This window comes from Gorilla gorilla, chromosome 2, assembly GCF_029281585.2.
Source record: "Gorilla gorilla gorilla isolate KB3781 chromosome 2, NHGRI_mGorGor1-v2.1_pri, whole genome shotgun sequence".
In the NCBI taxonomy this organism is placed as follows: Eukaryota; Metazoa; Chordata; class Mammalia; order Primates; family Hominidae; genus Gorilla; species Gorilla gorilla.
The window spans coordinates 179,141,588-179,158,416 of NC_086017.1; the positions used below are offsets into that span (position 1 = coordinate 179,141,588).

General features: G+C 38.1%; 1 protein-coding gene across 4 annotated transcripts in view; it reads right to left on the reverse strand.

The window, feature by feature from the left end:
- Positions 1-16,829, reverse strand: part of GOLIM4 (golgi integral membrane protein 4) — an 80,629-nt gene that overhangs the window by 19,254 nt on the left and 44,546 nt on the right. For 2 of the 4 annotated variants that reach the window (XM_019024724.4, XM_004037973.5), the window contains exons 2-8: positions 13,726-13,800; positions 12,371-12,420; positions 10,503-10,556; positions 9,054-9,204; positions 7,062-7,144; positions 6,452-6,535; positions 2,505-2,663 (exon numbers count right to left, since the gene is read on the reverse strand). In XM_019024724.4, the coding sequence (XP_018880269.1) occupies positions 2,505-2,663; positions 6,452-6,535; positions 7,062-7,144; positions 9,054-9,204; positions 10,503-10,556; positions 12,371-12,420; positions 13,726-13,800 (656 nt within the window). The remainder of the gene's footprint in view (positions 1-2,504; positions 2,664-6,451; positions 6,536-7,061; positions 7,145-9,053; positions 9,205-10,502; positions 10,557-12,370; positions 12,421-13,725; positions 13,801-16,829) is intronic. The other 2 variants (XM_019024726.4, XM_019024725.4) reach the window with 1 other exon arrangement.

Consider the following 16,829-nt stretch of genomic DNA (forward strand, 5'->3'; position numbering starts at 1 on the left):
ATCTGAGTCACTGGAAGATTAATCCAGTAAACTGGCAGTCTGACAAGGGCAGAAAATAGAACCAACTGCCAGGCCAGTGATCTGGTCATGCTCTCTTTGATTATTAACATAAGAGCCTGAGAAAGAATAAGAGTCCATGAGGATACTGAACCTGTCTGTTGAAGGAATACCCTGAACAGAGTGAAGAGGCTCATATATGAAGTCTACTCATATCAACTTAATTATTCCCATAACTTGGAGGAAAGTTTTCTCAGTCTTCTCTTTAATGTTAAAAACCACTTTGTGAGCAAAGGACATGAACAGACACATCAAAAGAAGACACTGATATGGTTTGGCTGTGTCCCCACGGAAATCTCATCTTGAATTCCCACGTGTTGTGGGAAGAACCCGGTTAGAGGTAATTCAATCATGGGGTCAAGTCTTTCCCGTGCTGCTCTCACAATAGTGAACAAGTTTCACAAGATCTGATCATTTTAAAAAGAGGAGTTACCCTGCACAAGCTCTCTCTCTCTGCCTGCTGCCATCCATGGAAGATGGGACTTGCTCCTTCTGGCCTTCCACCATGATTGTGAGGCTTCCCCAGCCATGTGGAATTGTAAGTCCAATTAAACTTCCTTCTTTTTTAAATTACCCAGTCTAGGGTATGTCTTTATGAGCAGCATGAAAACGGACTAACACAAACATATATGTGGCCAACAATCATACAAAAAAAAAAAAAACAACAACTCAGCATCACTGATCATTAGAGAAATGCAAATCAAAACCACAATGAGATATTATCTCACACCAGTCAGAAGAGCTATTATTAAAAAGTCAAAAATAACAGATTCTGGCAAGGTTGTGAAGAAAAAGGAATGGTTATACACTGTTGGTGGGAGTGCAGATCCATCATGAAAGACAGCGTGGAGGCTGCTCCAAGACCTAAAGATATAAATACCATTTGACTCAGCAAAATCCCATTACTGGGTATATGCCCAGAGGAATAGAAATCATTCCATTATAAAGACACATTCACTGCAACACTATTCACAATAGCAAAGACATGGAATCAACCTAAATGCCCACCAATTATAGACTTTGATAAAGAAAAATGTGATACATAAACACCATGGAATACTATGCAGTCATAAAAAAAGAACAAGATCATGTCCTTTGCAGGGGCATGGATGGAGCTGGGGGCCATCATCTGTAGCAAACCAACACAGGAACAGAAAGTCAAATACTACATGTTCTCACTTATAAGTGAGAGCTAAATGATGAGACACGTAAGCACATAGAGGGGAACAACACACTGTACGGCCTATCAGAGGGTGGAGGGAGAGGAGCAGGAATATAGCTAATGGGTACTAGGCTAAATAGCTGGGTGATAAGATAATCTTTACAACAAACTCCCATGACACAGTTTACCTACATAACAAACTTGCTCATGTACCCCTGAACTTAAAAGTTTAAAACAACCACTTTGTCAGAAAGATAACCATATTGCCTATTTTTTTATTACGGATGATTGGAAAAAAAAAAAAAACAACCTTTGTAGAAATTAATGGTAATGGTAACTACTTCTGATGTCTCACTTATGAGATATTCTTAAGTAAGGCTTAATTTTTATAAAGAACAAGAATATAAAAAGGTGTATTATTTGACTAGCACTCATACCCGTAGGAGTGTCAAACAGGTCATTTAATTCAAATTTTGACATGCTCTGCATAGACCTAGCATTGCTCCAAGTTCAAATATATTATTAACTTTAATATTTGAGTGGGTTGACTGTCACATAAAATCCTCATGATCATTTAACCTTCTCACCCTAACCCCCCCAAAATCTCCAACCTTGAAAAACTCAGATACTACAGCTCCTTGAAGACAAATCAACCTACATGAATAAAGACAAAGCCATTAAAGTCTTTCTCAGACATACTAGCAGCGGCCGGGTGTGGTGGCTCACGCCTATAATCCCAGCACTTTGGGAAGCCAAGGCGGGCAGATCACCTGAGGTCAGGAGTTCCAGACCAGCCTGGCCCACATAGCGAAACCCTGTCTCTACTGAAAATACAAAAATTAGTCAGGCGTGGTGGCGGGCGCCTATAATCCCAACTACTCGGGAGGCTGAGGCAGGGAGAACTGCTTGAACCCGGGAGGCGGAGGTTGCAGTGAGCCAAGATTGTGCCACTGCACGCCAGCCTGGATGACGTAGCATGACTCCGTCTCAGAAAAAAACAGAAAGAAAATACTAGCAGCAGTTCTCAAAGTTTGCTACTCAGACCAGCTAAATCAGTTAGAAATGCAAATCTTTAGGCCTCACTCCAAATTAACTAAATCAGAAACTCTGGGCCTGGGACCCAGAATAATCTGTGTTTTATCAAGCCCTACTGGCAATTCTGATATACTAAAATTTGAGAACTACTGCTCTCTGAAAACAGTTGGCAATATTAAAAGCAGGTCCCCTCTTGGCAGCTTGACAGAGAAAGTGACCTAACCATAGATTACCAGTTCACGCCTCTTACCTCCTGCACCTCTCGGGTTGGCTTCTCCCTTGCTGTGTTGTAACCTTGTGGAGAATGTGCCACCTGGGTCACATTTTGCTGTTCTGCTGGATCAGGTTTTCGAAGGCTTGGAATCCTATTCAGAGTATCTTTCAGCTGTTTATATTCTGCAACTTGAGTCTGCATATAAATTGCACAATTTGAGGAGGGAATCTATGAATGCCCATTCATAGATGGGCATTTGGGTACACTGTAAAACTAGACAAAAATATTGTACCTAAATACAAGTTAGAAAAATATACAGATTGTTTCCATGCATTCACTATTTTTACTTGGGCATGCTTAATCATTTTTGAGCACATGCAAATTAGAAACAGAGCTGAAGGAAACAGAAAAAATATCTAAGACAGATGTTAGTTTCCCATACTACATTGAAGTCAGAACTTTTGTAAATAACTTACTAATATAAATATCACTATTAAAAGACCGTTATGTGATGTTTTATCATATTAAAAAATCCATTAAAAACTCATACAATTATAAAAATACAAGTGCAAATACCTTTTACCAATATGATCTGAATAAAATCTTTCAGTAGAAAGGAGTCATAGGTTTAAAATAAATTTTAAATACACACACACACACACACACACAAACACACACACACATATAAATTACTCAGGCTACCATTTTCCCCCTCAGTTAATTTGTGCTCAAATAGAATCCCTTATTGGCTAGAATGTTTCCTACACTGTGCTCTGTGGTTTCTGGAAAACAGTGGCACAGCTGTGATATAGACTGGATTTTTTATCCTTGATTGTGAATGATCTTTTCTTCTAAAGTGACAAAGCTACTAACACAGGTACAGGACTAGAATCTGCTCATACGGCCACATCTGTGTGTACATGGGGTGGGATGTGTGGATGTCTGTGTAATATTTTTAATACAAGGAGCTAGAAAATTAGAAAAAAATCAATTACTTTAATTAACAAAATCAAGAGGCATTGTGTATACTTTGCTCATTCTATACACCGACACTGTTATCCTGAAAACAGAAATGTTGTGTGTGTAAACAGACATATAAACACATGCAGAGAACACAGAAGTCTTTTTCTCAATAAGCTTCCCAAACAGGGCCAGCTCCGCAGTGTGTGGGGTGCAGCAGGTGAGTGGAGCCAGAACCCACCAGCATTCCTGCTGCCATAGCTATGCACCATGGCACACTGCTCCTTCACCCCAAGAGTGAGGTGCTTCTTTTGCTTCTTTCTAATGTACACTAGGGTAATGAAGTTTGCTTGCTAAATAATTCCCAGGGCACTGCCTTTTAATAATTTTGTACAAAGGTGCACCATATGACTAGCAATGGCCTTTATCTGAGAAATCTAAATATTTGCAAACTAACTTGGGAGGTAAAAAATAAATGACATACACACAGCAATGCTTTTAATATTTTAAGATAAATATGGAGCAATACACAAAACTCAATTCTACTCCTTCTTTCTCCTAGATACATAATCTTTGAAGGCAGTAATTGTGTGTTGCACAATTAGGGACCATATTAAAAATGTAGGCTCCTGGTCCCCTACTCCTGAAATTATAATTCAACAGGTCTAGGGCAAGGCCCAGGTACCTGTGATGCAGGAAGTCTCAAAAAATATCACTTAAGAGTTAAGCGTGATTTCAAAGTCTGGATAACCTGAGCTTCAACCTTGGTTCTGGTCATTGATTTTGGGCCAGCTACTTTACTTCCCTTTTCATCTCAGTTTATTTAGTTATAAAAGGGTACAATATTATATAACTCACAAGGTTGTGAGGATTAAATAAAATACTCAACTACATTTAAAAATCAGGTTGTCAAGGCAGAATCTCCTAAGATGATTTACATGAGAAATGCAGGTGCCTGAAACAGCATTTTTTTTAAAAGGAGATTTGGGGAAAGTCTTAATACAGTATTACAGACTGAATGTTTGTGTCCTCTCAAAATTCATATGTTAAAATCCTAACCTCCAATGTGATGAATCAGGAGGCAGGGCCTTTGGGAGGTAATTAGGTCATAAGGGTGAAGCCCTCCAGAATGGGATTAGTGCCCTTGTAAAGGGATCCAGGAGAGCTTTCTTGGTCTCTTTCTGCTATGTGAAGATACAAGGAGAATTCAACAGTCTGCAACTTGGAAGAAGAGGGCCCTTACCAGAATCTGACCATGCTGGCACCCTGATCTAGGACTTCCAGTCTCCAGAACTGTGAGAAATACATTTCCATAGTTTATAAGACACCCAGTCTAGGGTGTTTTGTTATAGCAGCCCAAAGTAACTAACACATATGGCTCTAATTAAGGATTGCACCTAGTTCTGACACTTTTTTTTAAGGCAGGACAAACCTTGAGCATCCTCCCCAAAAAAGATATTTCAATAAATAGAAAATTATAACTATATGTTAAGAAAAAAAAATTTTTTTTTTTTTTTGAGATGGAGTCTTGCTCTGTCACCCAGGCTGGAGTGCAAGTGGTGCAATCTCGGCTCACTGCAGCCTCCGCCCCGCTGGGTTCCAGTGACTCTCCTGCCTCAGCCTCCTGGGTAGCTGGGATTACAGGTGCACACCACCACGCCTGGCTAATTTTTGTATTTTTAGTAGAGAAGGGGTTTCACCATGTTGGCCAGGCTGGTCTCAAACTCCTGACCTCAGGTGATCCACCCGCCTCGGCCTCCCAAAGTGCTGGGATTACAGGCATGAGCCATGGTGCCCAGCCAAAATTTTTTTTTCTATTATAAAACCCTGTGAGTAATACTGTCAGAGTGCTACTCCAGAATTTGGTTTTGGTCATCAAATAAATGATTTTACTTATCTTTCTATGGATTTTCAAATTGTTGCTTAGTCTTACATTTACGGCCGTTACAGCACACAGAGCACTCAAATCAGTTTGTCACATTTATAGTATGAAGAACAGCCTCATATAAAATAATACTTGACAAAAATTTTTATAAAGAAGATGTGAAATGAAATGATCCCTGACGTCAATTTCATTTATACACATGTAAAAAATCACTACACAGCTACAGCTTAGGAGGAGACACCTAATCAATGACTGTTTAGAAAAGGAATCTCACAAACACAGATGCTACAGCCTCTGAGATGGGTCAGGGACAGAAAATTATACCTTTTAATAATTTTATAAAGAAAAGAAAACCAACATGGGTTTCCTGATGAGCATAGATAGTTTACCTTTGCTCTTTTATCATAATTCCTCCAGTAAGAATAAAAGTGAAGATCTAGTTTACAACAGCAACTAAACTAGCCATTCCTGTTTCCTTCCTTCTACTAGAAATCTGCATAACACTTAGCATGAAATCGCTTTAATAAGCTCTCCAACACTTGTATTTGTTCCCCTGTTCATTCAGTAAATATATACTGAGGGCCTGCCTTGTGCCAGGAGCTGTTCTAGGTTTGAACAAATGGAGCTTATGACTCTTGTTTTTCCTTCTCTGTTGACTCTTCTACTTTTCTGTAATTTGACCAACAACACATAAGCCTCGTTCCAAAAGGAGGGTGTGTAGGCTGGAATTCTGGGAGCAACGCAGGCACAGAATAAAAAGTCTGACAATAGTTTTAGGTAGCTAGCAGCATAAAATCCTACAGATACTACACCAAGAGTCAACACAGATCAGATAGTTGCAAAAGACCATATATGTGAGATCATTTCTGTGATTTAAACAAGTACTAGACTACTGCATGTAGGGACCAGAGTGGAAAGAAATGATCATTTATGTACCGCACAACCAGTGCAAAAAATAATCAAAAGTTTAATATCTTATTGATTGAATTTTGAAAGCATGCATGATCCTCAGGATTAGGATAGCTCTGTCCTAAGGAACTCACTGAAGATTGGCTTGTAAGAGACTACATGCATAAAGGAATTGAGAAATGTTAAGCAGACTTGTAAAAGAACCCACAGAGGCTGCTACCCTTCTAACCTGTGCTGCAGCTAGTGCACTCTTGTGGTCTTCCAAAGTCACTACAAGTTGTTCATGCTCGGAGAGTAAATTCTTATGCTGTTGCTACACAAAAAAGAATTTTACATGTTGAGCTTTAACATTCTACGACAAATTCTTCTTTGGCTGATCGTGATATGGCTACCCAAACGTTACTTGCTTGTTTATTTGTTGTTGTAGCAGCATGTGTTAAGTTTAAAAATCATCGTAGAGAGAACACTACGCTTTATGCAGTATTCCAAAATCTAAAATGTGCTACCCAAATATCATAATCATTTATTTACAATGAAATCAAAACCAAAGAAACAAATCTCTCATTATTAGTAAACTTTTATAAATAAAAAGCTTATTAATATGTAACTATTTAGCATGAGAATAATTTCAGTACTAATGAGAATATTCAGATTTTCAGACCATCTTTTAGCTTACAATGCTGAAGTGGTAAAAATATTAGGTACACTCTAGTTAATGCAAAGCCCACAATAACAACGTGGATTTGTAAAGCAAGCCAATTAGGGAATGACTTTTTAAAGTCATTCTACCAAATAAAGCAGGCAAACACTAAATAGTGAAACGTTTGGTTTTCTTTTACCTTGACATCTTGAAGCTGTGTATGTATGTCTTGGTGTACTTTCCTTAGTTGTCTATTCTCTTCTCTCAAATTGTATACAGTCTCTATTTTAGAAAAAGAAGGATCACACATAAAGCCTTGAAACTTTCAGGATTCTGTTTCTATTATTTTCATATCTAAAGCCACCTATAACTTATTTTAGAATTTATTTTGAACTCAGACAATATAATATTCAAAATCAACAAAAACTATATTGTATTGGGATGTAGCATGGTTTTAGCTGGACATCTCAATCCACTCTGGTTCAGTACTTTAAATGCTTTTAAACAACTTTTGCATTATAGACAAAAGATAAGGAATTTTTGTTACCTAGGAATTAAAAATGAGACGTTAATGTCAATAAGCATACCCTTAGGAATAAAATATAATGGGTAGGTGTACTCAGATTTGAGTCTCTTCACAAATTAAAAACAAAGCTTCAGCATTTCAGTCAAATTTTTAAAAATAATTTAAAATTTTAAAAATATATAAAAATAAAATAATCAGAAAGTATAGACCCTTAACCCTTTGTAGTACTGCCTCAAGACTATTTAACTCCTGCATGACTTTTTGTTGTAACTTACTTTTTTTGAAATGCTATATTATAGAGAAATGTTGCAAAAAACATATAGAGTGGTCCTAAGGACCCAACACCCAGCTTCCCATCATGATGACATCTTATACAAATACAGTACATTACCAAAACCATGAAACTGTTGGGGTCAGTACAGTGAACTAGACTACAAACTTTATTTGGGCTTGACCACTGTTTTTGCATGCACCATATGCCTCTTAAAACCAATTATCTCACTTTAAACTTATTTAGCACCTATTTTTTTTTTTTTTTTGACAGAATCTCTCTCTGTCACCCAGGCTGGAGTGCAGTGCAATGCCCCAGCAATGCAGTGCCCCAGCAATGCATTTAATTTTAGTGCGATCTTGGCTCACTGTAAGAACCTCCGTCTCCTGGGTTCAAGCGATTCTCCTGCCTTGGCCTCCCAAATAGCTGAGATTACAGGCATGCGCCACCATGCCCGCCTAATTTTTGTATTTTTAGTAGAGACGGGGTTTCGCCATTTTGGCCAGGCTGGTCTCGAACTCCTGACCTCAAGTGATCCACCCACCTTTGCCTCCCAAAGTGCTAGGATTACAGGCGTGAGCCACCGTCCCCGGTAGAAATGGGGAAGACATGTGTGTCTTGTGATTAATCTGGAGTTCACCTAAATATTTGATTGCAGAATGCACTGGTTTCTTTCTCCAGGACTCACATGCACTCATAAAAGTGATATATTTTGTTTCATATTACTATGAAAATACCTGACACAGATGTTGATGGGTAGCAAATTTATGAGCAACTACTCTAGATGCTTTATGTAAATTATTTCTCACACCAATTCTACAAGGTTGATATTTTTACGATTATCTCAATTTCACAGATAAGACAATGAAGCCCACAGTTGTCACACAACTTACCCATGGTCACATAGCTAGTGAAGAAGCCAAGATTCACCTGGGCAGTCTGACTATAGAACTTGAGCTTTTTTCAGTTACTACTGGTGATCAACAGCAAGTCTCTGCTCCCTTGGAGATTTTTAGAAATACATGGAGCAATTTTTGATTGTGGCGATAACTGAGAAGCATTATAGCATTTAGTGGGTAAGGATCAGAGATGCTATATGTCTCGCAACCCAGTTAAGAGAAGAATCGTCTTGCCCAACAGGGCATGTGCCCCACTGAGATACAAGAGAATACGCTACAATACAACAGAACACACGACATATTCTATTCTGCTTCCCTAAACAAACCCAAATAGATGAAGACACATGTGAAATATTACAAAGAAAAAGTGGCTGGTAAAGGACCACATGATAAATGTAAATCGATCACCACTCAAAACAACAGTCTACAGTTGCACTGAAACATTAACATCAGTACTTATTTAGAGATAAACTGGCAAATCAGATTTCCAAATACCTTTTAGCTTAGAAAGTTCTTGTTCTTTTTCTTGCTGGAGTTGTAAGTATTTTTGCTTATGGTCATTAAATGTTCTACTGAAGTCTTCCCCTTGTTTGCGATGTTCCTCTTCCAAGTCACTGTGCTGTTTCTTTAGCTCCTCGTGTTGGCTCTGCAAAGATGAAAACTTGAGTAGAAATATACATTCTCTGAATTATATGAGAGTCTATTTCTTGACAGCACAGTAAACAAAAACAAATGAAAGCAAGAAAGCACAAACACATGAAGAAATAGGCTTTGTTTTTCTCAAGATGCTTTAATTTGTGCAGCTTCCCTCCATTTCCCCTGGATTTCAAATGAACAGTTGGGATCACAGCCAAAAATAATTTTCCCCTTAATTTTTAAGAAGTTAGCATGAGAGATGGAAAGGGGAAAAATGTGGGAAAATTCCCAGGGACACATATTACTGTGGAAACAAGGTAAAGCTAATGGCAAAATTATCCCTCCCTGGGTATTATGGATTTCCTCTTTTGATCTGATGTTTTCCCAGCAATGCATTTAATTTTTCTTCTCTGGTATTTCAGCCTTTCTGGTAACTCAGTTTAAAAGAGAGAGAGTAAATGAGACTTTTCCCTTTGGGAATAGTAATCAACTGTTTAGAGAATTGACTTTTATTTACCTTATTTCTGATTATAATCCTACAATGTAATCATGATCCAGATAAACACTACAGTCTCCAAGTGCTTAATGTGAAAGCATGGTTTGCTTTAATTCATTTACTGCTCTCTTGATAATAAGAAAAGATTCCGGTTTCAATAAAAAGTGCATGCCCTACTGATATTAGAGGGAAAGACAATAGCAAACAGAAAGCGAGGGGGAGGCACAGTGGGGTGGAGACGCTGGCATGATCTGCATCCTGCGAGAAGGGCATAACTGCATGCTGCCCGTCTTTTCCAGCTTGACAGAAACAATGATCCTCTTCCTGAAACACAATAATGAGTTTTACTCAAGGACCAAGGAAGCAGAATCTTTAAATAATAAATTGTGTTCCTGTGGTAAGTAAAAGGACATTAATTAAATATTAGTAACAAGAAGGAAGCATTTTAATAGTTCTACAGCCTCCAGTCTGTGTAAGATAAAAGAAAATGTCTAAGGAAAACCACTGTGAGAAAGTAAACGAACATAAAACCCTAATGGATAGACAGAAGAAGAAAATTAAAAATGAGGTAACCGAGAGCCTGATTTGTAAGAAAATGTGTAATAATTAAAATGTTCTATGTAATCGAGTGATAAATATGACGAGCCATTACAACTATATATAATTTTTAGCCAAATAAGATTTTAAAATGCCATATTACAATACAAATCAACTTCTGTAAACTTTCTTTAATCACTTTAAAGGCCATTAGTCAGTTCAAGTATTAGTTTATCCTTTCTTTTATTCATAAATAACAACTTTAGATTACTCACTTTCAACATCTGATGTTGGACATTCAGTGCACTGTATCTGCTATTGGAATCTTGCTGTAAATCAAAAAAGAAAGAAAACACAAAGATAAATATGGCTCTCTTGTTAAATACAACTTAAAGCACTTTAAAATACAACTTTATTTATTTCACTTGTGTACAGTAAAATGAATTCTACATTTGAACCAAGATGTCACTGGAGCCATCGATTTAACACAGAAATGAAGCTTTAACATTCCCCTTAGTTTGCTAGATTTTAGAATAAAAAAGCAGGATATGAAATCATAAAACAGTAGCTTGAAAGAGCCCTTAGAGATGATTTCCTTCCACTTTCATATTCAGAAGAACTGGAGCCCAGACATACGAACTTGTCCTGAGACACAGAGTCACCGCGCAGGGCTAATATATGCGCTGGGTGCTTGAGGTAAGAGGGAAGAAGAAATAAACCGATGAGGAGCGGGCCTCACAAGCTGAGCATGGCTTAAAGGGGGAAGAGAAAAGGCACTTTCTTTCCCTGAACTTCAGCGGGTAAGAAATTCTATATACACGATTTTACCCCAGTGAGGCTCTATTTTGCAGAGTGAGAAACTGAGTAAAGATTAGGAACCCGCCAAGAGCAAATATTTCATTAAGTAGCAGAGCCAGGATTGAAACTTGAGCCTAAGTCTCTGGCTGAACTGCATGTCCTGAGCTCCAGGTTCCAGGGGTATATCTTTGTGTTCCTGTGGGGTATCTTCACATATGGACCCAATAGTCCCGGGTAGCCATAACCAGTCAGTATGCAAAACACACCTGATTCTTTTCCCTCCCTATGCTATGTTGTTTATGTTTAGGTACCATATCCCTCACTTTACCCTACCAGCACAAGTATACACTCATGCATTTTTTCATATTTTTATTAAAAACTTCTAAAATGAACTGCATTTTTGCTTCCTCACTTTACTGCTTTAATTTGTAAGGAAATTACAAGTGCACACAGCTTTGGTTCGTGCTGTTAAAAGCAAGCAAGAGTTGAAAGCTGATGGCCTCCTGGGCTATCCAAAGAAGTGACTCTTCTCAGTTTTTTTATTTTGAGATAGGGTCTGCCCTGTTGTCCAGGCTGGAGTAGAGTGGTGGGATCATAGCTCATTGAAGCTTTAAACTCCTAGGCTCAAGTGATCTTCTGCCTCAGCTCTCAAGTAGCTGGGAATAGAGGCATGTGTACCATCACGCCCAGCTAATATTTTGTACTTTGAAGTCTTGCTATTTTGCACGGGCTGGTCTCAAACTCCTGGCCTCAGGCAATCCTCCTGGCCTCAGCCTCCCAAAGTTTTGGGATTACAGATGTGAGCCAACTCGCTTGGCTTCTTCTTAGTTTTAATACCCCAAAATATCAATGTTTTTCAATTAATGCTTATATACTTTTCTTAGAGTAAGAAAAAGAGTAGCTTTTATCCAGTTAATTTGGACTTTAAAATATTTTTAAATGCCAGCATCATTCATCCCTTCACCCATTCCACAAATGTTCTTAAATGCAAACTCTAGGCCAGGTCCTGTGTTGGATGTTACACATGTGAAGGCAAACCAAAATAAATCTTACATTCTATAAAAAAGAGAGACTGCAAACAAATAAATGAAATAATCTTCTTTTTATAGTTGAACATTAAGGTTATTCCCAGTTTATCCCTATTATCAACAATGTGATAAGTAAAGGTAAGTTTAAAGTCTTCCTCTTAGAATTTTTTGGCAGCCAAAAAAAAAAAAAAAAGGGTGTCAGTCCTATAATCCCAGAGATCAAAAAGTAAAAGAGTTTGCAACTGTATTTCTCTTTCAAGTTTTATGAAAACAAATTAAGGAAAACAAACAACAACAACAAAAAAAACAAAACTTACCCTTCCTTTATTTAATGTTTCTTGTGCTTCTAACTTATAAACAAGAAAATCTAGAAAATACAAGATGGAAAAAAACAGTGATAATTCACTACACAGATTTTAAACATGTAAAGAAATAAAGGCAAACTTCACTCATGCTTACAAAAGTGTTTTAGGTTTAAAACAATCTACTTGGTGATTTACATACTTTATTTTGGCTCTCATTGCTTTAGAAAGAATTGGAAAAAACATACAGCTTCCTCTTTACCTTACAGCTGTAAATCTTGCATCCACAAAATCCAAATTATAGCCAATTGATTAAAAGTGCTCTTAGAATATCTCTGTGATTAACTCTCCTTGAAATTTAGGAGGGAAAAAATGGAGCACATCTGAAGACAAAGGTGACTTATTGCTATCCACTAGATGGCACACTAAAATCATTCAGTTCCTGAAAACAGAAATCAAGCCAGCCAAGCCATCTTTAATGCTTTGAAAACCTTATTATCCACTAGATGGCTCTATAAAATCACTCTGCATTTGAAGCCAAGGAGAATCCAAATCTGATCAAAGCATTTAATGATGCTGAATTTCTATTCTTCACACAGGCTCAATCCAAGGGTCAGTAAAACATCCTAACCAATACTGCCCCTCCTCTGCTATCCTCTTCCTTCCCACCAAGGTAGGCAGACAGAATACGTAACTTAAATTTCAAGATTTATCACAAAACATGAATAAATAAATATCAGAATGCAGATAACTTCCAATCATCAGCTGTATAAGGCCCGTGTTCTATGGAAAAATTCTGATAAAAATGGACAGCGTTGCCTAGTGGCTGTCCTAAATGTTAACTTTCAAACTGAATCAACTGATGTGTCAATAAAAACTTTCACAAGGTAAAAACAGGTGCATAACTTAAAATATAATGGACAATGGGATCAATTCATTACGGTATAAATATATATGTATGTGTATAAAATTTGTCATATTCTGGACAATGCATCCTGTTACCTCCCCCCCAACCCCAGCCCCCTCAATATCTGTGGACAGAAATTCCAGGTGTAAGTAATATACCCGTTTAATACTCAGATGAAAAATTATATGTTATTCCTGAAATAATAAGTGTAACCAATATATGAGCTATCACAAGGTGGCATAAACTGAATACAGTATTCTAAATCCAATCTTGTATAGGGATTATTGCACAATGTATAATATATTACTTGACATGTCTTTCTCTGTCCACCTATCTGACTTTGGGTTGATTTGAGAACTATCTTAGCCACAAAAAAAAAAAAAAAAAAATTGTAAACCAAGTATATGATACGTCAAAGAAGAGTATTGGAAAAACACAGAACACAAATTATGTATTTACTTACCTTCCTTTGCTTTTTTATGTTCAAGTCTTTCCTTTTGCAAGGATTTCTCTAATCTTGATCTGTGTTCATATACAACTGGAAAAAAAGTTAACATTTTTGTCTTCAAAGAATTAGAAATTTAAAACTAAAATTAACATCAATTTTTAAAACAGGAAGAAAACAGTGTAGAGTCTTTACACAATTTAAATAAAAACATATGTGTTTTAAGTTCCCCTTTCCAGGTAAAGAACAGACATACTAATAGGCATTATTCTGGGCTGGCTCCCATCCAGCCTGCTCTTTTCTAAAGCCAATACTCTGAATGATGCTTCCACCTTCTTTGCCAGCTCCATTTCCTTCTAGGCCTCTTAAATGCAAGTGTCTTTTTGAGATCTTTTTCCTCCTGTCTTCCTGGGCAACCTTGCTCAATCTCATGACTTTTAACCATCATCTGCAAAGCAGTTACCCCCACATCTACACTTCCACCTCTGGATTCTCTCTGACTCTAGAAGGGTATTTTCTCCTAAATATTCCATAAGTACTACAAAGTCAACATGATCTGCATCTGAATTAAGGCTGCCTGGATCCATAAGGAGACCTCAGCAGCATACCACTGGAATGAAAGAGGAGGTGTATCTCCTCCCTCCTCCCACGTCAAGGAAAACAGACTACAGAAGCACAGAAATAGAGAAGGAAGGGACTCTCCAGAGAATTTATAAAAGGGTCCACAAAAGAACTAGTCAGGTTCACTATCAGCCACAGCCAGAAGAAACCAGCAGCAAACCGATGTTCAGTTCTGTAAGACCTTTCTGCCCTTTATCCTCCCTCCCCACCCAGTCTACTCTGAAGAATCCAGAGTCGCCTGGTGAGCAGGGGAGGAAGAGCAGACATGTTTGGCAGACAACAAGGGAGAAGAGGCATACCACAACACTCCTTCCCACTGCAGGCTCCACACCTACAGCAAGCAGAAGCTGGACAGGAGGGAGAAGCCTTACCTTTGAATTAACTGTCCTGGACTAGACCAGACATAACAATTAATGAACCAAGACTGTGTGTTTATGAATACAAGTTTTGAACTATTTTTTGCTTTTAATCTGAGAGAAGTTAGTGAAGCAAACAAGTTTGTCTAAGATTTCATCCAGGAACAGAAAACTCAGCTCCACAGAATGGTGTGAACAGGCACCGAGGGAGAGGAGAACAGAGTAAATTAAAATTCTGATCTACCCTTTGAATCCTGTTTGTTCAGCATTATGGTCAAATATGATCTCATTCTTGGCAGGCTAAGCCAAACGTGTTACTCCATTCTTTGGCCAGTCACAAGCTCCCTGTGACTACATACAATTTAAGCATCAATCACTGGTTGACCATATACAATTCACAGAACAGCCCCAACACTACTGGCTGCTGCCAAAGTCATCAGGGTCCCAGAAAACTCCCTTTCCCCATCCCTGCAGCAACCCCTTGCTGCTTAAGGGATTCCCTGCCTCTCTTCTTGCCCTTTCTCCATTGTTATGGTGGCCAACAACCACCACTGTCCTCCTTCCAAGTTGGCCATCATCTCCTGAGTTCTATACCTTCTCCCCACACTGTGTCTTTCCTTGTCATCCCATATAAAACTTCCATTCTCAGGACTCCATGTACTATCACCATAGACCCTACCTCTATTCACACCTCTGCTAACATCTGCGTCTCTAACTCCTAGAATGCCTGTGACCACTCAAATTGGTATGGTGTGGTACTCTGATGACATGCATACCCCAATCTCAACTTTCCCCTCATCCGTAGGCAGTCATTGCAATAATCCCTGCCCCATCCCCTTCCTCTACCAGGGTTCCTTTTCCATTCACCAGATGATCCTTTCCCCTTGCATTATTATTATAAAGGAATTCAATATAACTCTATATTTATGGCATCTCTACTATGTACCTGGACAGAGAAGTGTAAAACTGGGATAAAAATAGTTGTGTTCCAAAAAGTTTGGTTGCAAGTCCACTGCTAAAAAGTAATATTTTTTTCAAACATATACATGTATGGAGTATAAGCCCCTTGGACAATTACTAAAATCCTTTCAAAACTAAGAGGTTCCTTGGATTACTACTAATAGCCCCATCTTAAATTAAGTTTGGAATAAAGAAAGAAAAGTGTAACATTAGCCCTATAGAACATCACGAAGCCAAGCCCTGAACTGTGCACTTACAGGCTTTGAGAATTTCACTGAGGTGGGGGAAACATATAGGGAAAGAGCTAAATTACAATACTATCATGATAAAACAGAGGCAAGAATAGGATGCTCATGAACACGTAAGCTCCTCAGCTGGAAGAAAAAACACTCCCTTCACCGCCAATCCACTGGCCAAAGTTCTCACCGTCTGGGTAGCAAGTTATAAGGGCATAAATATGCCAGTTAAAAGTGAATCTGATTGCACTAATGGACATATTATAGACTGAATTTCAGCAATCATGCAAAACTTTCAAAGAAAGGAACAGGTGAACTATCCAAGATCCTACAGCAGCAAAGTCCCCAGTACAGGCAGAAACAATTCTAACCTAGCAACACCTATAATAATAATAATAATAATAATAATAATAATAATAATAATAATAATAATAAAACCTAGCAGCATAGTCAAGAAAAACATACAAGGCAGACTGTTCATCACCCACCCCAGTCACCTCAGACTAAATATTAAACATTATTGTAGAAGGTTAAGGATAGAGGGGAAAAAAGCTGAATTTACAAATTACAATCTCGTGGAATTGTTGCTTACTTAATACAATGCAGCAGCAATCAGGGTAAACTCAGTTTTGCAAACTTAATATTGTGTGGTACCAGATAATAAGGTCATAATTATCTTTGGCTTAGGAAGGACAGAACTCATCAGCATGATTCCATCTTCAGTAAGAGAATGGAGGCTCTGCTAGATGAAACCAAGTAGAGAGGGAGTGTGGGGGATATGGGTGAAGAGTGCTGGGTGCAGGATGGTATTCCATTCTTTATTCTCTTCCCTGGGATTCAGTCAGGAAGATAATACCCTGACAGCTGGCCCAAAGTACCCATTTATCAAACTGAATCATACAACTGTCTTTGACAGTTCCACACTAAATGGAAATTTACATATTCAACA